This window comes from Geotrypetes seraphini, chromosome 14 (assembly GCF_902459505.1).
Source record: "Geotrypetes seraphini chromosome 14, aGeoSer1.1, whole genome shotgun sequence".
Classification (NCBI taxonomy): Eukaryota; Metazoa; Chordata; class Amphibia; order Gymnophiona; family Dermophiidae; genus Geotrypetes; species Geotrypetes seraphini.
In genome coordinates, this window is record NC_047097.1 from 22588857 (window position 1) to 22613462 (window position 24606).

General features: G+C 43.3%; 2 protein-coding genes across 10 annotated transcripts in view; one reads left to right on the forward strand and one right to left on the reverse strand.

The window, feature by feature from the left end:
- FAM227B (family with sequence similarity 227 member B) overlaps window positions 1–24606 on the forward strand; it is a 413569-nt gene that overhangs the window by 370493 nt on the left and 18470 nt on the right. The window lies entirely within an intron of this gene.
- The window catches only part of GALK2 (galactokinase 2), a 136387-nt gene that overhangs the window by 93149 nt on the left and 18632 nt on the right, over window positions 1–24606 (reverse strand). For both annotated transcript variants that reach the window (XM_033920263.1, XM_033920264.1), the window contains exon 3: window positions 22906–23029. In XM_033920263.1, the coding sequence (XP_033776154.1) occupies window positions 22906–23029 (124 nt within the window). The remainder of the gene's footprint in view (window positions 1–22905; window positions 23030–24606) is intronic.

Consider the following 24606-nt stretch of genomic DNA (forward strand, 5'->3'; position numbering starts at 1 on the left):
TATGCAGGTCAGTCTATTACAGAAGCTCACTGCTGCCACCTCCTGAGAAAACTAAAAACTGAAGCAACCTTGAATTTATTCCCATTGTTCTTCCTGCTTTGGCCCCTTTTACTAAGCCGTGGGAACAAGTGCCAGTCTATCTTTGGCTGCTATAACTTAGCTAGGGTTACCATATGGCTCCACAAAAAGTAGGACGGATTGAGACATCCGGGTTTTACTTCCATTGAAAGCAATGGAAGTAAGAAGGACAGTTTATGAACTGCTTAGAACTATGTGGTATGGCGGTATACAAAAATAAAGTGATGATGATGGTTATTATTATTATTACTATTATTATATCTGGGTTTTATGTCTCAATCTGTCCTCCTTTTTCTGGAGCCATATGGTAACCTTACACTTAGCTGGTCAGCTGATGAATATCAAGAATGGCTAAAAAAAAAAATTCAATGTTGATTGCTTGAATGTCTTACTGACATCAATAAGGGGTCCTTTTATTAAGGTATGCTAACTGATTTAGTGCACACTAAAGATTGTTTCTGTGTTTTATTGAATAATCATTGGGGGGGATGGTTGGTTATGCATATTTGTAAGTTGAATGTGCTTTTATTAACTTATTATATGATATATATTTGTGTATTGCACTTTTGAAGTTTAGAAAATCAATAAAGAATTTAAAAAAAAAAAAAGAAAAGATTAACATATGCTAAATGCTAAGGCATCCATTATATTCTATGGGTGCCTTAACATTTAGCGAACACTAAATTAGTTAGTGCACCTTAATAAAAAGACCCCTAAATTATTTATTATTATTATTATTATTGTGGAATTTAGACAAAATAATGCTCAAGAGACTGTGGGGTTAATATTTGCTGCATTATAAAATATTTTGCTTTGTGATATGTTAGGAGGTAATGGAACAATGAATAAGGGAACCAGCCAGAGTGGAAATTAATTGAAGACAAAAAAGCCCAATATTTCCTGCTACAATTTCTTTCCCATGGTGGCAGGCCAATAAAACTCTGCCAGCCTGTGCACAACCTGTACTTCATTGCTTGGTCAATTCTGCTATGTATTATTGGAACATAAGAACCGCCATCTCCGGATCAGACCTACGGTCCATCAAGTCCGGTGATCCGCACACGCGGAGGCCCAGCCAGGTGTATATCTGGCATAATTTTAGTCACTCATATCCCTCTATGCCTCTCGTAAGGAGATGTGCATCTAGCTTGCTTTTAAATCCTAGGATGGCGGATTCCGCAATAACCTCCTCTGGGAGAGCATTCCAGATGCGTGAAGCAGAACTTCCTGATATTTGTCCTGGACTTGTCCCCCCTCAGCTTCAGTCCATGTCCTCTTGTCCGTGTCACATTGGACTCTGTAAATAATTTTTTTTTCCTGCTCTATTTTGTCGATTCCTTTCAGTATTCTGAAAGTCTCAATCATATCCCCTCGCAGTCTCCTTTTCCCAAGGGAGAACAATCCCAGTCTCTTAAGTCGTTCCTCGTATTCCAAGTTCTCTATACCTTTTATTAGCTTCGTTGCTCATCTCTGCACCCTCTCCAGCAGTTTTATATCCTTCTTTAGGTTGGGATACCAAAGTTGGACACAGTATTCAAAGTGTGATCTGACCATTGATCTGTAAAGCGGCATTACAACTTTCTCCGATCTACTCGTGATTCTCTTCTTTATCATGTCTTACATTCTATTCGCTTTCTTTGCCACTGCCGCGCATTGTGCCGACAGTTTCAGAGTCCTATCTATCAGTGAGTGCAGCATAATGGTGACATCATGTGGATACAGAGTAGACTTTAGGGATTTACATTTTTATTTAAAAAGATAGAGGGTAAACTACCATCACCATCATGATTAGTGTAGTATAGTGCATTCAATATGTAGGTAGCAGTTTAGAAAGACACATAGACAGTTCATACCACTTGAAGCTTACAATCCAGTTAAGAGAAACAAGACAAATGAAAAATAAGAGCTTCCAAATGAGGCTGTGATTGGGAAGAACCAACCAGGAGATGTTATGGGTGGGATGAATTTAGAAAGGTGCAAGGGAAATAAGAAACAATGCCCTCTTAGGAGTCTCTAAGAAAAGCAGCTCACAATCTAGATGGAGCTCCAGAAAGAGAATGATTTTGTGGGCTTCACTTGAACACAGCGACTGTTTGATCCCTCCTGCCGGGGATGCTAGCGGGGAATGGCAGCAGGAGAGAGTGGGCATCCTTCCAGCCGCAGGGTTCAGGGGTAGCAGCAGGAGGGAGTGGGTATCCCACCTGCCAGCCGACTTACGGTGGGGTTCAAGGGTTCCCTGCAGCGGCCGCTCAGTCAATCGTGGCAAGGGAATTCCCCCTCCCCATCAGCTGAGTGGCAGTGACTCCCCAAAGCCGTGATTCTCTAATCGGCACCCTAAAATGACTGACAGACAACCCGACTTGGGTGCTGGTTATAGAATCGTGACTTTGGGGAGTCGCTGTCACTTAGCTGATGGGAGAAGGAGGGAATTCCTCTGCCGTGATTGGTGGCTGCGTTCTAGCAGCAAAGATAAGCAGCTGAAATGTAGGCCAGGGTTTTCCAGGCCTACATTTCAGCCGCCTATCTTGTGTGAATCGCTGCTGGGTAGCCGCTTTAGCCCACCTAATGCCACTTCCAGCATTGGCCATGCCTACTTTGGCGTTCCATGGCCTAAAGCGGCTATCTAGCCGCAATTCCAGCAGCCATTTCAGCTGCCTTTTATTTAGGTGTCGGTAGCGCTTCAACACTGCCAGTTCTGACTGCATTTTTCATTTACTTAGGCAACGGCAGGGCGCCTACCAACACCTAAATATAGGCGTTGGTTATAGAATTTCCCCCTTAGAATATAGCTGTAAAAGGAGAAGTATTACTAATAGGTGATTTTAACATGCCAGATGTTGATTGGGGTGTCCCTATTGTGGGGTTTTCTAGAAATACGGACAACCTGGATTATCTACAAGGAGAATGTTCCAGCAGTTGATAATAGAACCCAAGCGAGATGGGGCCATATTGCAGTGTTTCTCAACTCGGTCCTGGAGTACCCCCTTGCCAGTCAGGTTTTCAGGATATCCACAATGAATATGCATGAAAGAAATTTGCATAGACTGGAGGCCGTGTATTGGATGTAGTACTTACAAATAGGGAAAGTGTTTCTGATGTTACAGTGGGTGATCAACTGGCATCCAGTGATCACCACATGGTGTGGTTTAATATTAAGACAGGTGTAGAGAGGACTCATTCAAAAGTAAATGTTCTAGACTTTTAAAAAAGCCTAATTTTGTTCAGATGGAGGATTACGTCAAGGAATTGTTGTCTGGATGGGAACATCTGGAAGAATTAGGAAAGCAGTAAGCAAAACTGAAAGGAGCTATTGTAAGGGCAACAAACTATTTTGTAAGGAAAGTAAGTAAAAGTAAAAGGCCACTTTGGTTCTAAAAAGTAGTAGCAGAAAAGGTAAGGAAAAAGAAGTTAACTTTCTTAAACTTCAAAAGATCGCAGAAAAATGAAGACAGGCAAAAATATCCGGTAAAATTAAGAGAGGTTGGTGAGTAGTCAAGAAAGCAAAGATGCAAATGGTGGAAAAAAATAGCCGGCATGATAAAATGGGGGACAAGACATTTTATAGGTATATTAGTGATAGGAAGAAGTGCAAAAGTGGCATTGTGAGACTCAAAGTTGAAGAGGAGAAATGTGTAGAAGTTGATAAAGATAATGCTGAATTGTTTACAATATTTCTGTTCTGTGTTCAAGGCTGAAGCGCCGGGTGCAGGAATGCAGAAGACAAGTCAAATAGGGATGGAGGTATGGTAGAAGATTGTGTTCATGAGGAGCTAGCTAAAGGTGGACAAAGCAAGGGGGCTGGATGGTGTACATCTGAGGATACTGAAAGAACTTACAGGGAAATTCTATAACCAGCACCTAAATTTAGGTGTTGGTAAGCGCCCTGCCGATGTCTAAGTTAATTGAAAAACGCCATCATTAATGGCAATAAACAGCAGTGTTGAAGCACCTACCGACGCCTAAATAAAAGACGTCTGGCATTGTGGTTACATAGAAACATAGAAAATGACGGCAGAAAAGGGCCATGGCCCATCTAGTCTGCCCACACTAGTGGCCCACCCCCTAACTACCTTCATGAAGAGATCCCACAAGCCAATCCCATCTCTTCTTAAAATCTGGCATGCTGCTGGCCTCAATTACCTGTTGTGGAAGATTATTCCAGCGGTCAACCACCCTTTCGGTGAAGAAATATTTTCTGGTGTCGCCATGAAATTTCCCACCCCTGATTTTCAACGGATGCCCTCTTGTTGCCGTGGGTCCTTTAAGGAAAAAGAGATCCTCTTCCACCTTGATACGGCCTGTGATATATTTGAACGTCTCGATCATGTCTCCTCTCTCTCTGCGTTCCTCGAGTGAGTACAGCTGCAACTTACCCAGTTGTTCCTCATACGAGAGATCCTTGAGTCCTGAGACCATCCTGGTGGCCATTCGCTGAACCGACTCAACTCTCCGCACATCTTTTTGATAATGCGGCCTCCAGAATTGTACACAGTATTCCAGATGGGGTCTCACCATGGATCTGTACAATGGCATTATGACCTCGGGTTTACGGCTGATGAAACTTCTACGGATACAACCCATGATTTGTCTAGCCCTGGATGAAGCTTTCTCCACTTGATTGGCAGTCTTCATGTCTTCGCTAATAATCACCCCCAAGTCACGTTCTGCTACAGTCCTTGCTAGGATCTCACCATATAGGGTATAAGTCCTGAATGGATTTTTGCCGCCAAGGTGCATGACCTTGCATTTTTTGGCATTAAAACTTAGTTGCCAAGTCTTTGACCAATGCTCCAGCAGGAGTAGGTCCTGCGTCATACTGTCGGGCATTGAGCTTTTGTCGGGCACTGTGCTTTCATCTGTTGTGCAGTTGCCTACTATGTTGCATAGTTTGGCATCATCGGCGAATAATGTAATTTTACCTCGAAGCCCCTCAGCCAAGTCTCTTACGAAGATGTTAAATAGGATCGGGCCCAAGACTGAGCCCTGCGGCACTCCGCTGATCACCTCCATCGTATCGGAGAGGGTACCGTTTACCACTACCCTCTGAAGTCTACCTCTAAGCCAGTCCCTAACCCATGCGGTTAATGTTTCACCCAGTCCCATCGAACCCATCTTGCTCAATAATCTGCGGTGTGGGACGCTATCAAACACTTTGCTGAAGTCCAAGTACACGATGTTCAAGGACTCCCCTATATCCAGCTTTTTTGTTACCCAGTCAAAGAAGCTGATCAGATTTGATTGGCAGGACCTTCCCTTCGTAAAACCATGTTGATGGGGATCTCGTAGATTCTCCTCGTTCAGGATCGTATCCAATTGGCGTTTGATTAGTGTTTCCATAAGTTTACTCACTATCGATGTGAGACTCACCGGTCTATAATTCTCAGCCTCCATCCTGCATCCCTTTTTGTGGAGTGGAATGACGTTAGCCATTTTCCAATCCAACGGGACTCTTCCTGTACTTAGGGAAAGATTGAAGAGCGTGGATAACGGTTAGGTTGCAAAATGCCAAAATAGGTGTGGCTGCACCAGAAGTGGCATTGGGAGGGCTAAAGGGGCTACCTAGCTGCGATTCACAGTAAGACAGGTGGTTGAAATGTAGGCCCCAAAAACCCCAGCCTAAATTTCAGCCGCCTATTTATGCTGCTGTGAAATCCTAGAGTCAGGCTGCAGCAGCCATATGCTGATCATGGTAGAGGAAGGTTATCCCCGATCAGCTGAGCCAGCAGTGCTCCCTGAAGCCGCAGGTAGCCTTTTCAATGCTTCTCTAGAATCAGGAGTGGTACTGGAAGACTGGAAAAGGGCGAATGTGGTCTCTATCCACAAAAGTGGAAGTAAGGAAGAAGTGGGGAACTACAAGCTGGTAAGTCTAACTTCTCTGGTAAGTAAATTAATGGAAACGCTTTTAAAACTGAGAATAGTGACGTTTCTGGAATCCAGTGGAAGCAACATGGATTCACTAGAAGCAGGTCTTCTCAGACAAATCTGATCAATTTCTTTGACTGGATGACCAGAAACTTGGATAGAGGGAGTGCGCAAAGCCTTTGACAGTGTTCCACACAGGCATCTAATAAATAAACTGAGTGCCCTCAGGATAGGCCCCAAAGTGACAGACTGGGTCAGGAACTGGTTGAGCGGAAGGCACAGTAGGTAATGGTCATTGGAGATCTCTCTGAGGAAAGGGATGTTACCAGTGATGTGCCTGAAGGTGTGAATAACATGAGGAAGGACCTAGTGAAGCTTGAAAAACCGTCAGAAATTTGGCAGCTAAGATTTAGGGCTCCTTTTACTAAGCTGCGCTAGTGGTTTTAGTGCACGAGCTGGACGCTAACGCCACCATTGAGCTGGCGTTAGTTTTTGGCATGTAGCACAGGATTAGCGCACACAGCAATGTAGCGCACGCTAAAAACGCTAGCACACCTTAGTAAAAGGAGCCCTTAATGCTTAGAAATTGAAGGTTATGGATTTGAGCTGCTAAAACCCAAGGGAATGGTACAGTTTAGGGGATGAAGAACTTTTGTGCACAAAAGTGGAGTGAGATTTAGGTGTGATAGTATGTGATGATCTAAAGGTGGTCAAATAGGTTGAAAAGGCAATGGCGAAAGCTAGGAGGATGCTAGGGTGCATAGGGAGGGAGAGGTATGGTCAGTAGGAAAAAGGAGGTATTGATGCCCCTGTATAAGACACTGGTGAAACCTCATTTAGAATATTGTATACAATTCTGGAGACCGCACTTTCAAAAAGATATAAACAGGATGGAGTTGATCCAGAAAAAGGCCACTAAATGGTCAGTGGTGAGACGAGAGATATAAATACCTATGTGACATAAATGCACATGAGGCAAATCTCTTTCATTTGATAGGAAGCTCCAGAATGAGAGGGCATAACTCAAAAGTAATCTAAGGAAATACTTTTTTTCAGAAAGGGTGGTAGATGTGTAGAATAGTCTCCCAGTAGAGGTGGTGGAGACTAAGAGGCTCATTTTCAAAGCACTTAGACATACAAAGCATCATATTCCAGAGGCTGTGATAGGCCAGAACAAGTTACAGGGCTTCAAAGAAGGTTTGGATAGGTTCCTAGAGAACAAGGGAATTGAGGGGTACAGATAAGGATTGAGGTTAGGTTATAGGGATAGAAGTAGAGATAGGTTATAAAAATAGTCAAGGACCACTGCTCAGGCAATGGGCCTGATGGGCCGCCGCGGGAGCGGTCCGCTGGGCGCGATGGACCTCTGGTCTGACTCAGCGGAGGCAACTTCTTATGTTCTTATATGGTACTTTGTGTGTCTAAGTGCTTTGAAAATGAGTCCCAAAGGCTGTGTCTAAATTCAAGCATGGGACAGGCACGTGGGATCTCTTAGGAAGAGGAGAAGCTAGTGGATGTGCAGTCTGGATGGGCCTTTTGGCCTTTATCTGCATTGATTCAGAACACAGCGGTAAGAATAATCTATGATCTTAAAAAGACCATATCGAGAGTTGCTTTGGCTTCCAATGGAGGCTCGTGTCTTGTTCAAGTTGGGTTGTTTCTGCTTTAAGGTTATGTATGGTACCGCTCCGATTTACATGGCTAATAGATTTTCCTTGGCATCGTATAAATATAGTAGAAGATCTCATGCTCTGTTTATTTTTCCATCAGTACAGGGCTGTAAAAGCAAGAAATTTCTTGACCACACTCTTGCATTCCAAGCGGCTTCCCACGATAAAGATTTTCGATTGTTATTGCTTGGAGCTTGTTCTTATAAACCTTTTAGAACCCAACTAAAAACCCATCTTTTTTCAAAATACTTGGTCAAATAATTTTCCTGCCATTATTAAATTGTCTTTAGTTTATAATCTTTTCTAAACCGCGTAGAACTTATGGGTACGCGGTTAAGAAGTACGATGTTATGTTATATTTCTATGTTTCTATCCCCCATAGGCCACCCTTAAGAAGAGGTTTTCTACTAGGATTCTTCCACCTCTCATCATCTCCTTTGAGATCATATCCCTCCACCTAATCTTCCATTGCCACATTTCAAATGCATGCATTTTATTTATGATCTCCTTACTCTAACTCCATGTTTCGCTCAATTATTCTGCCATGGAGAACATATCCATTCTGTAACAGAAGCTCAAATTAAGGGCCCCTAAGCAAAATATTGGAAAAGGGCCCTCACAGTTGCGAGTCTCAAAAACCATCTTTAACACTTCTTTCCTCACTTTTGTTAAAAAGTTATTTCCCTTCTGTGATCCAACTATCTAGACTTTTATCTTCTTTAATAGGAGACAATTATTGCTAGTTAATGGCTTGTTACTCTATTGAGATGGGAGCGCAATTTGAACATTGGACATGTGAATTTGGACATGTATATCCCAGCTTACTAAAATTAGGATTTAGAATGCAATCTACAAGTTTAGAGCTGGCTTATGCATTTCTAAATCACAAACAGGCCTGCTAAAAAAAGGACTGTGGTAGATGATTTAAACACAAGTGGTCTAACAATAGATGCATCAACTGTCTAAATGCAGGATGGCGTCTTCAGAGACAAAATTGCACCAAAACAAGTTTCTTCTTGCTTCAGCAAGATTTTGTCTCTGAAGACAACGTCCCGCATTTAGACAGTTGATGCATCTATTGTGCTTCTCATCCCCTGAAGAAGGCATCTACAGATGCCGAAAATGGGATCCTAGTTAGGACATTTTAGGAGATCTTGTTACCAAGATGGACATTATTTTATAGACTTTTTTGTGATTTTATTAAGAACATAAGAATAGCCTTACTGGGTCAGACCAATGGTCCATCAAGCCCAGTAGCCCATTCTCACAGTGGCTAATCCAGATCCCTAGTACCTGGCCAAAACCCAAGGAATAGCAACATTACATGCTACCGATCCAGGGCAAGCAGTGGCTTCCCCCCATGTCTTTCTCAATAACAGACTATGGACTTTTCCTCCAGGAACTTGCCCAAACCTTTCTTAAAACCAGCAACGCTAACCGCTCTTACCACATCTCCTATTGGTTGAGCTTTTGACATCTCATTTGCCTCCTTTTGATAGGTTGCTTTGCTATATTTTGAGGCAAATTTCTTCTTTCCCCTTTTTGTTTGCCTTCTAAAGCAAGGGCCATAAAGTCCCACAGAGAACACCTAGACCAGTCCGAGTGAGTGCTGCAAGCTTGATAATGTAACTGAGCAGTATGACAGTACTGAATGTGTCTCGGGATATTCTTACAGTCCCAAACTTTTGTATGGGAAACTTTAGCCGGTGTTTTAAAATAGAAGTTGTTAAACATTTTTCATAGGTGTTGGGTGATGAAGTAAACGAAAAGGGTTTCTTGTAGCTGCTTTTCTTCTCTTTTCCAAAGTAAAAAAAAAAAAAAGGTTTGAAACATATCAAAATCACTTCTTTGGGAAATAATGTGAGCTATGCAACAGTGGCACCAGTCCATCTGGGACAGACACCAGCCTAAGCAGAAATAAATATATTTAGAGTCCAAGGGCTGCTAGAGACAAATAAAAAAATGTTTTATAAAGTGGAATGGATGGCTTTGTTCTTTTTATTCAGTATCTTCTGCTTACCTGCTTTCAAAACCATTTCTTTTTAGGTCAAATATCTTTATTCTCCATTATAACCCCCTCATATCTGCGATAAAGATACGTGACGGGGCATTTTTTATATGAAATATGGATATTGGGGGGGGGGGGAAACATCCAGTAGAGAAAATCTGATGCTCAAGGCCCAGCCCAGCGGCAAGAGGCAGGATCTGCTGGATTTTCTGGCACCGGCACGCAGCACCAACCCACAGGACGTGCCGGTGCCAGATCGGGGAAAGGGTTTGGGTTTGGGCGGGCAATGCCGGTTCTCGTGGGAGGGGGGGGCGTTCGTGGGCGGAGGAGGCGATGCCGGTTCATGGGCAGGGGGCTTGCAAATTGAGTCGATGCTCGGTTTGCTAGGCACGATTTGCTCGAGTGTTTTGCTCATCTTGCAAAACTCTCGCAAACCGAGGTTTGACGATTCTAGAAAACAACATGGCTCGTAGTTTTCAGTTTTGCATACAGCTCTTTATTTCTCAGCAAAAACAGATCAACCATTCTGTTCTATATTTATTTATTTTGATTTATTAACCACTTTTTTATGAAGAGATTCAACCAAAGCAGTTAACAATAGATTGAATAGTAATCAGGTACTCTTAAGTATTTTCCCTATCTGTCCCAGCAGGCTCACAATCTACCGTATATACTCAAATATAAACAGAGATTTTGAGGTAAAAAAAATGGCCCAAAAATGGGGGTCTTGATTTATATTCAAGCTAACCCCATCCTGCACCTACCGCAGGTCTCCAGTACTGCCTTGCTGGTCCAGTGATGAGGGAAGCCAGAGCTGCCATCAATCCCTCCCTCCCGGCAACTTTGTACAACTAGCCTGCGAAGTTTGCCACGGGATTTCACAGCAGTCATTTTTTCATTACGGGGACTGCCGGGCAGGAGCATAAAGGGATCGCTCCTGTCCCACTTCACCGCTGGACCAGCAGGGACCTAAGGTAGACCTGCAGAGGAGGGAAGGGGAGGGGCGAGCTAGTTGCACAAAGTCGCCAGGAGGGAGGGATTGAAGGCAGCTCCGGTTCCCTGCTCCACTGGACCACCAGGGCAGTACTGCAGGCCCGCAATGGGTCTGGGAAGGGGGGTGGATTGGCTGGTTGTTCGGCTGCAGAGCTGACAGACAGGACACCAGGGAAGGGAGGAGGGGGTCACTTCTGCCCTGTATCGGTACTTGAATATAAACCGGTTTATATTCGTGTCAATCTTTTTTCATCCTCCTTTGGGGGAAAAAGGTTATCTCGGTTTATTTTCAGATCGGTTTATATTCAAGTATATACGGCAACTATGGAGGGATTAAGAGCTCCTTTTACTAAACCGTAATAGAGCTTTTTATGGTAGGTCAGCAAGATAAATGCTCCGACGCACATTCAATTCCCATGAGCATCGGAGCATTTACCTCGCTGGCCCGCAGTAAAATGCTCTACTGTGGTTTAGTAAAAGCCAGTGTAAGAGACTTGCCCAGAGTTACAAGGAGCAGGCTGGGATCAAACTCACAACCTCAGGGTGCTCTAACCACTAGGCTACTCCCGAATCCTGAGGAAGGCATTTTTCTGTTGAAACACAGTTTGAGTCAGGTCTTACTTTCTCACTGGTTTTCGTTATTTAAAAAAAAAAAAAAAGAAAGAAAGAATAACATATATGTGAGTGGTGGCAAACTGATCTCAAGAAAGATATAGTAGTACTAGAAAAGGTTCAAAGAAGAGCGACCAAGATTGTAAAGGGGATGGAATTCCTCTTGTATGAAGAAAGACTAAAACAGTTAGGGCTCTTCAGCTTGGAAAAGAGACAGCTCAGGGGAGATATGATTGAAGTCTACAAAATCCTGAGTGGAGTAGGACGGGTACAAGTGGATTGATTTTTCACTCTGTCAAAAATTACAAAGACTAGGGGACACCCGATGAAGTTACACGGAAATACTTTTAAAACCAATAGGAGGACATTTTTTTTTTCCCACTCAGAGAATAGTTAAGCTCTGGAATGCATTGCCAGAGGATGTGGTAAGAGCGGATAGCGTAGCTGGTTTTAAGAAAGGTTTGGACAAGTTCCTGGAGGAAAAGTCCATAGTCTGTTATTGAGAAAGACAGGTTGTTTACCCTCTCCAAGGTAGGGAGAACAAGAGGGCACTCTCTAAAGTTAAAAGGAGCTAGATTCCGTACAAACGTAAGGAAGTTCTTCTTCACCCAGAGAGTGGTGGAAAACTGGAATGCTCTTCCGGAAGCTGTTATAGGGGGAAAACCCTCCAGGGAGTGAAGACAAAGTTAGACAAGTTCCTGCTGAACCAGAACGTACGCAGGTAAGGCTAGTCTCAGTTAGGGCACTGGACTTTGACCTAAGGTCCACCACGGGAGCAGACTGCTGGGCACGATGGATACTGGTCTGACCCAGCAGCGGCAATTCTTATGTTCTTATGCTACTCCTTGGGTTTTGGCCAGGCACTAGGACCTGGATTGGCCACCGTGAGAACGGGCTACTGGGCTTGATGGACCATTGGGCTGACCCAGTAAGGCTACTCTTATGTTCTTATGAGTGCTGGATTTCATAAAAATACAAGTGTAAGAGGAACCAATTAAGAAGCCAATTCTAATATCTTAGGGGTCCTTTTATTAAGGTGCGCTAAATGCTAACGCATCCATTATATTCTATGGGCACATTAGCATTTAGCGTGTGCTAAATTGATTAGCACGCTTTAATAAAAGGACCCCTTAATTTCTGAAGTGGTGTTAGACAGCACAGAGGTAAGTACAACTGTCCCCTCAACCACTGATGAAGACCTTAATTTAGGTATTTATTTCAAACCATTTTTATCCTGCCTAGCTAGGCCGATACAAAACAACATGGGAAAGAAGATAAAAGATAGCATAAAATAACAGATACAGACTTAACAACTTGAAACATAACATTTAAATGAAACAATCATACTTTCACTGTAAAAGCCTGGGGAAAAAAAAAAAAAACAGCTTTGGTTTTTGGGTTTTTTTTAAAAAAAAATTGAATAGGTCAATTAACAACTGATTAGCAACTGATTCCAAACAACAGGGTCCGATACAGATAAAATCCTATTGCCAATTCTTTGATCCTACATACACGACCAGGCATCAAAATGAGATCTCAAGAAATGGGAAAGATGATGGAAGCAAATTGGAACTGTAGTAGGAACCGATTCAGCCTCACTACTTCAAGAAACAACATTACTGTCCTAAAAAGTCTTTGTCACTCAATAAAGGAACTATAGAACAGGAGAAATATGTTCACGTAGCCTCAGTGGTGTATCAAGGAAGGCTGGCGCCTAGGGCGATGACACCCAACATCGCCACACCATGTTCCCCTCCCCCCTTTTCCTCACTTCTTCGGCACCCATCCAACTCTTCCCCACTGCTGGACCAACAGCATCTTCCATCTGCTAATTGCACCGGTGTTGGCTCCCTTCTGATGTCATGTCCTGCAACCGGGAAGTGATGTCATAAGGGAGCCAACGTCGGCACAAACAGCTGCTCGAGCCGGTAAACATTTAAAGAGGTATGCGGAGGGGCAGAGAAGAGGTGCCCCCTGTGAAGAAGCTGCCTGGGGTGGTCTGCCAGGCTGTGACATTTTGAATAATCTGAAGAGGTTGAACAGCTGAACCAGCAATACTTAATTACAATAGTCTACTGGTTTCAGCAACAACTGCTGCAATATCCTCCCAAAGTCAGAAAGCTCAAAATAAGACTCAAGTCTACGCAATAGCCTGAGCTTAAAGTCCCGAGGAAAGTCACTTGCTACATTTAGGGATTCTGCCGGGTACCTATGATCTGGATTGGCCACTGTTAGAAACAGGATTCTGGACTTTGGTCTGACTCAGGAGAGCAACTCGTATGACTTATATACTACAGTAACATCTTAATATGTGGTCAAAAGAACAACTCAAAGTTCAATAACACTCCTCAGACAAGACTGAAGAATTCCCATCACCTAACTGCATTTCAGAAGGGCCAGGCAAATCTGCACCACCAATACCTCCATTTTCTTCAGATCATAACTGTGTAACCAACCATGTTGGCAACACTCGGTAGATGAGCTTAAGATCTTAGGCCATGAGGCTGAAAATGTCTTTTCTTGTTTTCCTATTGAAGAGGTGGGGGCGCGTCGTTAATTCATTTGGAGTCTAATTTATTTGTTCAATAAAATATTTGGGATAGAGAATATATTGTACCAGCACTCATAATAACATTGGCGCCGTTAAATTCAACCCTGTCACAGTCATCATGAGACTAGAGCATGCAGGCTCTGTTGGATTCTATTACGCTGCTGACATTTAGAGCGACTTCGGCTGTAAAGAACAACTGTGCTGTAGCTCCCCAGACTTTTCTGCCCGTTCTTCCTCTTTTGGCACATGTGGCCAACACGTTCCACAATTTTATGAATTTCAGAGACCAACATCAGCTTTCCTCATGCAATTCAGAATATCATATGGTTTGAATTCATAACCTTTAATCTAATTATCCTTTATTTATTTAAGTCGTTATATCTTTTGTGTATTTTATGAAATGTATTTACACAGCTAGAATTCCACATTTACACCACATTAAAGGAAGTTATTGAATAAATTAGATGAGGCCATCATCATTTTTGGCCCATTAATAGACACTAGTGTGCATTATGGATATAATAATTTGGCTTGGTTGTCCTCGTCAACTGAACAAGACTTGTATCATTAAAAGCAACATTTCAGAAAGCTAAAAGACTGAGGGTGTACAGGAGTAAGTACAATGATATCAATCCTCAATGGGGCTAGTGTACTAAGGCTATTGCAGTCTCAAAGGGAGAAATTCTGTATAGGATGCCGGTTTCTGTAGCCGCTTAAGAAGCAGCTGAGAATCGCATACAGAATCGTGTCTGCCCTAAGGGACAGATGCCTAACCCTGCTTAACCACCCCGATTCTCTAACCAGCACCCATGACACAAGCCCCGGTTAGAGAATGCGTAGCCGCTGAGCTGATCACAGTGGCAGCGACACACCCCACCCCCACTCCCCGACATTGTCTGCGGCAGGAGGGCTGTCTAATTTTCCACATCCTACATGGCAACTCTGCCATGCCACTCATAAACACATCCACTTCCTTATGGTCCACCTTGGTCAGAAATCTTAGAAAGCTTCTGATGAACTACCTCTCTACAAAAGGCCTCATATACAAAAGTATTTTCATCACTATGTTTACATATATCAGCACAAAGATATGGAACAACCTCCCAACAATCATCAGAACTGAGCTACCTCACATTCTGAAAGAAACTAAAGACTTATTTCTTTGACACCATATCCACCACAGAAAACAGACCCTTGGGCCTACCGCGCACCTTGCAGCCTCTATGACACTGCACACTGTCATCCTCGTGACTTGGAACTATAAATTACCTCCATCTTCTACCCTGCAGCATCACTCTTTAAATAGTACTAGTTTTCTCGTTTTGTACTGTACCATCTCTCAGACTGTTTTGTAATGTATCTCCTGTAGCTTCCTCGTATTGTACCAAATAATCTCTCTTAAATTGTACTGTAAATTACTTTGAACCTATTTAGGCATAGTGCAACTCACAAATCCCTGATTAGATTAGATATCATGTTTAGCTAAATATGGTTGAAGAAGTCTAATACATCTCAAAAAGAACCATATGAACCAAAGATCAGTCTAGAGCAGTGTTTCTCAGCTCGGTCCTGGAGTACCCCCTTATCAGTCAGAGGCCGTTAATAAGAGGAGAGAGTTTTCCCAAGGAAAGATATGCACATGCTTTTGAAAACTCAAAGTATATGTACAAATCTCTCTCTTACTTCCATCTAGATCAGCGGTCTCAAACTCGCAGCCGGGGGACAACATGCGGCCCGCCAGGTACTATTTTGAGGTCCTAGGTATATTTATCATAATCACAAAAACAGTTTCTTGATCATATGTCTCTTTAGCTATAAATTACAATATTATTAATAAAACTTAGCCAAAAGGAAAGATTTATAAACTATAAAGAGGGTTTTTTTTTACCTCATGCAAAATTGTCATTTCTTTAATAAGACATTAACTATTTTTTCTGAGGCTCTCCACGTACCTACAAATCCAAAATGTGGCCCTGCAAAGGATATGAGTTTGAGACCACTGGTCTAGATCCACTCCTTCTCATTGAAAATAAATTATATACCCTGAGGCGGTGACGGGATAATCGCGCGCCAGACACCAGCGCGTTGACAATTTGGCACAAGAAAGAAGCGCGCCACGGGAAAGCTTAGTTTTAAAGAGCTCTGATGGGGGTGTGTGGGGGGGAACCCCCCTCACTTTACTGCAAAGTATTTGCGCTGCTGTTGGGGGTGTGTGGTGGGTGCAACCCCCCACATTATAGAGAAAATGGAACTTTTCCCGAAAAAAATCAGAAAAAGTTCAGTTTTCTCTATAATGGAGGGTTCCAACCCCTCAACCCCCCCCCCCCCAACAGCAGCGCAAACACTATACAATAAAGGGGGGAGGTTTCCCCACTCAAACCCCGCTTCAGAGCTCTTTAAAACTAAGTTTTCCCGTGGTGCGCTTCTTTCTTGCGCCGAATTGTCAGCGCTTGATTGTCGGCGCGCGACTGACTATGAATCCCTGAGGCACACAGATAAATTAGCCAATGTTGTAAATTAGCCAATGTTGTACCTATGGAAATGTCTTTGAAAATTGCCCTTATATTGCTTGATTTCATAACAGGATGCTTGTGTGAGAATTCTACTACAACTCCCACCATATATACTTTCTTCCTTAGTTTCTATGTCTCCCTTCCCTACCCACCCAGGTTAGTTCCAGTATCTCCTCTTCCCCTCCCTGTTCCTTCCCTCCCCCCTTTCCCCCACACATGGTCTAGCCCTCTCCTAATGCAGTGGCTACAAGTAGCATCCCCCTCCTTTCCTCATGCCACCACTTTCATCAATAATATACACAAACAAGAGGCAAAGATCTGCCACAAACTGAACACAGAACCAAAAAGATCAGTCCAAATGAAAGAAGTCTGATGTGGCCTCATTTTGCCCACAGACTGCGTCAGGGGTAACAACTGCAGGGGAAAGACATAAAATGAGCCCCTACACTTCTAATCCATACAGCTTATCAGTACTTCTTCCTTAGAATTGGCAAAGTGTCTTCCTCACAGGCCCCAAATGAGGAAGGACGCTGAAGTAGAGCTTCTTTATGAACCCTTGAAAAAGCCCTTGTGGGTGAAACGAGTCCCGTCGGGGCATGCTAGAGACATTGCATTAAAAGGATAAGTAAAAAAAATAATTGCTGCTGTTTAGTATTTGTTTTTGAAAAGGAATACAGTGCTCCCCCGGTCATTTGCGGTCGGCAATTTGCGGTCCCAGTTATTCGCGGTATTTTCCGACTGCGAATGACTGGGCAGGAGAGGGCAGCCGGAGAGGCAGGAGAGAGCAGCCAGAGCGCCGGCGAGTGAAGGAAATCACTCGCGGTACGCTCCGACCGCCTCTTCCTGCACTAAAGTCGGGCCTCACCAATCAGGAGCTGCTTTGACACACAGCTCTGACTTTAGTGCAGGAAGAGGCGGTCGGAGCATACCGCGAGTGATTTCCTTCACTCGCCGGCGCTCTGGCTGCTCTCTCCTGCCTCTCTGGCTGCCCTCTCCTGTCTCCCCTGCTGAAAACCGTATTCGCGGTTTTTCAAGATTTGCAGGGGTTCCTGGAATGGAACCCCCACGTATATTGGGGGAGAACTGTAGTAAGAAATACAGCATCAGATAAGCAAGCTGCATTTAAAGAGGAGGCAATTAGATGAGCCAAAGCTGGATCATTGCCTTTGCTAGCTCTCTTGCCATCCTGTTTTGACCCAAATAAGTGAGGGTTGTGATTGCTGTGGGAGTTCCACCTCCCCGGGTGCATCCTACCCTCACTTCACCACTGCTCACAGGCAGAGAGAAGCAGTGCGCAATACTTCAAAGTCAGCCCCGATCAGAGTTGCCAAACATCCGGATTTCCCCAGACGGCTTTTCAAAACCCGGTACTTTGTCTGCATTTTGAAAAGCCTTCTCAAATCACATCATGCAGGGAGAAAGTCCGCGCATGTGTGGATGCCACACCATGACGTCACGAGCACGCACGAGCATGGCATCAACACGTGGTATCCGCGTATGCGCAGATTTTCTCCCTGCCCAACAAGAGCAGGCAGCGGGGGAAGGCTAGGGCGGGACTTAGGGCGGGATTAGGGCATTGCAGGGCAGGGAGGGCAGAACTCTGCGGGCCTAGGGGTCCGGATTGTCCGATTGGAAAATATGGCAACCCTAGCCCTGATCCCATCCCTAAGAACTGTCTGCCTCGATATAGGGGAAAACATGTGAGCTGTAGAATCAGAGTGAGCAGTTTTTCACTAGCCTATTTCCACAAGTATGACACTGTTCGACCTTTGCGAATGGCTTCAAAATCTGGCCTCAATTCAAACAAAATATGTGATCTCAAAGGAATATTATCAAAGAAAAAATGACAAAACCCCCCAAACCAGTGGTCTCAAACTCAAACCCTTTGCGGGGCCACATTTTGGATTTGTAGGTACTTGGAGGGCCGCAGAAAAAAATAGTTAATGTCTTATTAAAGAAATGACAATTTTGCATGAGGTAAAACTCTTTTTAGTTTATAAATCTTTCCTTTTGACTAAGTCTTAATAATAATATTGACATTTATAGCTAAAGAGACATATGATCAAGAAACTGTTATATTTTACTTTTGTGATTAACATAAACATACCGAGGGCCTCAAAATAGTACCTGGTGGGCCGCATGTGGCCCCCGGGTCGCGTGTTTGAGACCACTGCCCCAAACTAACAGAAAGCAGCTACTGTGCTTTATAATTAGCATATGTAAAGTCTTATTGATTCTATTTTTCAAAAAGAAAAAAAACTAATTGAATCTGTCATATAGAGATGGGCCAGCCAATGATATTGGAGCTTAACCACGGAAAGCAGGATCATTCCTTGCTCCTTACACTCCATCCTCAAGTACAAGGAAACAAATAATTTAGGAAGACATGGAGTTTATGGACTTTAACTTTTTTTTTTTTAATTTAAAGGGCATATTTAAATCTCTCCTTAACATTAATTTTTCTTGCTTCTCTCCACAATGTTCTAAACTACTGCTCCAGGTCCCACATCTCCCTCCTTTCAGTAAGGGACTAGGAATTTATTACAAAACAAAGAAATTTAAATTATCGTTTTGAGCCCTCTCCTACAATAACACACAACACCTGTGTTCAAAATTGTTTTGTTGGTCTATCACAAGAGATCACACTTTCCAAATTACACAGACATTCATGATGGATAAACAGCACACTTTATTATAAGGAATGACAAACATATAAAAAGCTGGAAGCGTGAGACGTGCTGAACCCATTCCCCAAAGTCCTGCAGCTGACTCACCTTCTCCAGGGAGGTGGTTTGTTTTCCAAAAATGATATTTCTTCCTACAGGGTCTCTTTCGTCAAAAATAGAAATAGAAAAACAAAGATAAAACATAGCAACACAAAGTGCTCTTGTGGAGTTCAACAGAAAACACACCAAGAATGCTTTCTTTTGCTCTGTTGAAAGATAATGGCCACCAATAAAAAAATTCCTGCACTTGAGATTTGTTTTTTATATAATTGATCAGAAACACTGAAATTTCAATTCAGCGTATCTTTAAAAAGCACAATGTAAAAACACAGTAGCATTTCACAGCACACAGAAGCATTACGATGAAGGTACTTTTTTACTCATCCAGAAAGACCACAGGGACTCCGGGCTGGTATTAGATATGCAGGGGCCCGGGGCCAAACCAGGGAAGGGTTCATAGGTCATGGTTCACTTTATCTAGGCAGCTTATAATTACAAAATAAAAGATAACAACCGGTGGCTTTCGAGATAAATACATCAGGAGGCCTCGGTTACATTAAATCAATTGGGGTAAGGTAGGGAGAAAGGTAAAGGTTGTAAGAGGAACTAAACAGATAGGACCCAGAAAGAGTGAAGGATAGGGGGCAGAGACAGGACAATATGGTCTAGAAGTGGAAAAATATTGAGAAAGCCTTTAATTTGGAGTGAAAACCTTAACGAAGATTTTGGGAGAAGGTTTGAGTCTGATGTCAATAAGGAGTTGATTCCAAAGATTGATGCAACTACTTTCAAACAGGACTCGTGGTGTGTTTCATGTTTAATCATTTGGTAAATCAGAATCACAAGATTTTGCTGTTCCTAGTATAAGCCATGAAATGGAGTCTATGGAATTAGGGCACTGCTAAGAAACAATGGGATGCCTGTATTGAAGATTGTGAGAATTTTAAACAGTATTCTGCATGAAATGGGTAGAGGGTAGCCAGTGTTTTACTATTTCTTTTCTCAAGGAAAGCTTGACAGCAGTGTTTTGTATTGTCTACAGATGGCACAGTTGAGAAGATGTGAGGTCAGATAGTAAAAAGAGTTATAGTAATCTAGTTTAGAACGGATAAGGGAATGAACCAGCAGTCTAAGAGCTGAACTGTGAAAAAAGAGAGCTGAGATATAAGATTTGTAAGTAAAAGGCATATCAATAGTGACTTCTAGTAGTTTAACTGAATCTTGTAAAGGAATTGGATTTTAGGTACATTTAGTAAAATAGGGGAGTGATTAGTAGCGTGCAAAACTTCTGTCTGTAGCCCCCTGTGGTATGGCTGCCAGCTCCTAATGCCAGTCATGCAGGAACTGGGGGCCAGTCTCAGAAGCCGCCTAAGTGGCTTTTGAGAATTGCAAACAGGTAACCTCTATAGAATTGCATCTGTCCTCATGGACAGATGCCCAAGCCTACCTAACACCACAATTCTCTAACCAGCGTCCACGTCACAGATGCCGGTTAGAGAATCGGATTGCTGCTGAGCTGATCACGGCAAGGGAATCTCCCTGCCACAATCAGTTTAGCGGCAGGGAACCCGTTCTTCCGCCCCCACCCCCACCGTGAAGACTACCAACAGGAGAGATGCCCAGTCCCTCCTGCCGGAACCTCTGAAGCCTACCTCCGAATGTCCGCAGCAGGAGTGGCCAATTCCTCCTGCCGCCACCATCCCAAGACATCTCCCAGCAGGAACGGTATGTACTGGTGGATTTGTCATGGGGGTGGAGTGGGGGGTTTCTGGCAGGAGAGACTGGGCATACCTCCTACCAGGGGATGTGTCGGAGGGGGAGGGGGGGAGATGTTCCAGCAGGAGGGACTGGGCATCCCTCCTCTCAGAGGATGTCTCGAGGAGGGGGGTTCTAGCAGGAGGGACTGGGAATCCCTCCTCTCGGGAGATGTCTTGGGGTGGTGACAGCAGGAAGAATTGGGCACTCCTCCTACCGTGGACATTTGGGGTGGGGAGGTCGGCTTCAGGGGTTCCGGCAGGAGGGACTGGGCATCCCTCCTGCCAGTAGTTTTTGTGGGAGGAGGGGGAGGCACCTGCCGCAGCTGTTAATCTGATCATAGCAGGGAGATTCCCTGCCGCGATCAGATCAGCGGCCAGGTCTATCTGAAATGTAGACCAGCATTTCGCTGGCCTACCTTTCAGGCACCTATCGCAGCCCTAGGGAGATGCCTAGGGCCACCTAAGCTTGACTAAGGCCACTTCTGGGCTAAACCACACCCATGCCTAGCCTTAGTAGGCGACCTTCCTCAGGGCTTTTTTTTTTTTTTAAATGTGCGTCCTGATTGGCTGGCTAGGCAGCAGTAGGACACACCGCCTACAATTGGGACGTCATAGAATTTGCCCCTGGGTGTTCAGGTAAATGACCTATCAGCACTAAAAACTATTTAGATTACTGCAAAGCTTTTTAGACGAGGTGGAAGGTCCGCAAACTGAACTAGATAAGGAACATTCTATGCTCAGCTACCCAAGATAGCACATACAGTATGTAACCCATTTATAAACATTATTTTACGTTACATTGGCAAAAGTCCATGTGACAGTTCAAGGATGTGCTGTTCTTGTTTGTATTTTTTGTGTGATTTTGTATGTGATTATTGTTCTCCGCTTAGATTTGTGGATAGGCGGGTTATAAATAATTTTAAATAAATTGGGTTTTGAAAGAATATAATTTGTGTGTTAATCAGGCTGGCATTGTCATCTGTGAGATTTTCTCTTGTCATTTTTTGGTGATATCTCAAGATATACCTAACCGAGTGGTGCAAATAACCAGTGTTACTACAATATCATATAACCACTCTATTGGGGAAGTCTGGAATATACGCTAATTTAGTGTGTTTATCTGTTTATCCATATATCTATATTTTTTTAATTCAGGAAAAAGGCCTCAGAGTTTTGGAGCTCTACGCTAAGTCTTATCATCGACCAGCACTGTCAGCATAGTTAGAATCAATGCGTTTGCTCAAAAAAACCTGATTCACTATATATTTTTTTTTTTAATTTTATAACTTTCACTCAATTAATAAAACTATTCATGTTCATTTAAGACCTTGTTTTAGAATTCAATTAGTTTGTGACCACCCCAACGATTTGAAAAATACCAACAGGTGATTACTTATCTTTAACGCTCTTTTTTCATACGTGCCGTCTATCAAACAGCCGGAATCTAAACTGGAGCCGACGCAGCCAACGTTTCGCGGAACATTACTTTGTCCGCTGCTACAGAGCTAGTAGTCAGGCACAGTGATTTAGCTCCACTTTGCTCTGTCAGTAGTTTTCAAGCTTATAGAATTAGGGGGATACTGCCTAGGTAATGCAAGTTTATGTCCATTAGGGTGTGTGGTATCTCCTTATCTTGGAGTTTGCAAGGACGAGACCAGTTCTAAATGCAGCAGCCCTTTTGGCATTAATGAAGCTATGTGACACAGGCCTATTTGATTCAACTAGAAAAGGTACACAGAAATAATACCTGTGGAATTAAAACGCTGACAGACAACCTCAAAGAACCCTAAATTATATGGAAAATAAACATCTAAATATACAATTTATTATCTCCTATGAATAAAAGTCTTAGGGGTGCTATTACCAAGGTGCGCCAACAGAGTCAGCACACACTAAGGGGCTGATTCTATAAACGGCACCAAGCGGTACCTATCTCCTGGGCGCTGTTCGGCACGGTTGTCAATCAACCGCTAGGCACCGTTTAAAGAATCACATACTGGCGCCTAAGCTGACTTAGACGCCAGTAGGATTCATGTTACACCAACATATCCTTATCGCTAACCAAATCTTCTCAATCAATTCATTTAACAGAGACAGACATTTTCAATATATTCACTATAGCATTTGTTACTTACGGGTACAAGGGATTTGTATTGGCTAACTGTACAACTTGCGTTTTCAAAGGTTCAACAGCCGCAAGTATATCTTGTTCTATAGCCATAGGAAGTACTGCATAACCACAGTAATCTATGTGTTCTCCTAGAAGGTGGACAAAATGAAAGAAATTGCATCTCAGCAACTTAATGGAAGTACAACTAATGTGATACTGTAATACCAGAGTACAATTTACAGTGGAACCTTTGTTTGCAAGCATAATTAGTTCCAGAAGCATGCTCGTAAACCAAAGTACTCGTATATCAAAGCACATAGAAAACAATGGAAGCTCAGGCAATTTGTTCCACATCCCAAAAAGACCCCCCCCCCCCCCCCCGAGGACACTGACGTGCTTACATCCCACCCCACCACATCCCGAAAAGACACCCCACCCCTGAAAACCAATATCGCCACCCCACCCCCCCACCCCGCCCAAACCCTTACCACAATTGGGCACTGCCACGCAGCACCAACCCACAGGACATGCCGGTGCTGAAGGAGCCTGCCGCCTGCCGGTGATCTCTGCTGGGCCTTGAGCATTTGTGCATGCTCAAGGCCTCCTAGCTCCCGCTCTCTCTGAGATTCTAATGAGATTCAGGAGCCAGAAAGCTTTAAGGAGCCTGCCGGCTGCCGGTGATCTCTGCTGGTCCTTGAGCATCTGCGCATGCTCAAGGCCTCCTCCTGGCTCCCGCTCTCTCCGAGATTCTAATGAAATTTAGGAGCCAGAAGGCCTTAAGCATGCGCAGATGCTCAAGGCCCAGCAGAGATCACCGGCAGCCGGCAGGCTCCTTCGGCACCGGCACGTCCTGTGGGTTGGTGCTGGCGCCCAATCGCGATAAGGGTTTGGGCGGGCGGGAGGGGCAATTCCAGTTCTTGGAGGTGGGGGCTCGCAAATCAAGTCAACACTCAGTTTGTGAGGCAAGATATGCAAGAGTGTTTTGCTCATCTTGCAAAACACTCGCAAATCGCATTACTCTCAAACCAAGATTTGACTGTATATCAAAATGACAGGGCATATCATACTGGTAGAGAGTGACAGTATATATTAAGAATTGGTCCCCAGTTGTGGAATCATCTACCACAGGAAATAACTTTACAGGCATTTAAAACAAGGCTAAAAACCTTTTATTTTAATGAAGCATTTGGGAATGATGTATCCATATCAGAAATTACTCATATTTATTGAGAGGATTCGATTCTGCAAAGTGACTCCAGGGATTGTTGTGGTTAGAGGACATTCAGATTTAATTTAATAGTAATTTAGTTAGGGGTTATTTTTTTTTTTGGGTGGGGGGTAGATGGTGTCTTTTTTAAGACAATGCGAAGTAATCCTGGTTTGTTTATATGTTTTAAGATATTTCCTATTATTATTGGATTTCTTTTTATATTGATTTTTTTTTTTTGTAAACCGCTTGTATTCTACTGAAGCGGTATAACAAGCAGAATACAAGTCCTTTAGGAAAACCCAATGTGGAATCCTTATGTATAGAAATTCCATGTGTGTCTAAGAAAAAGTATAGTGGTGGAGGTAAATTATCATCCACCTGACCATGGACAAGAAATGCTAGCAGATATTAGAAAACCAAATAAGATAGGCAATATTGTAATGGTAGATTTCAGCTTGTAATACAGTATATAGTTTATGTATTGTTCTCAATGAACATGTCAAAATGGTTAAAATT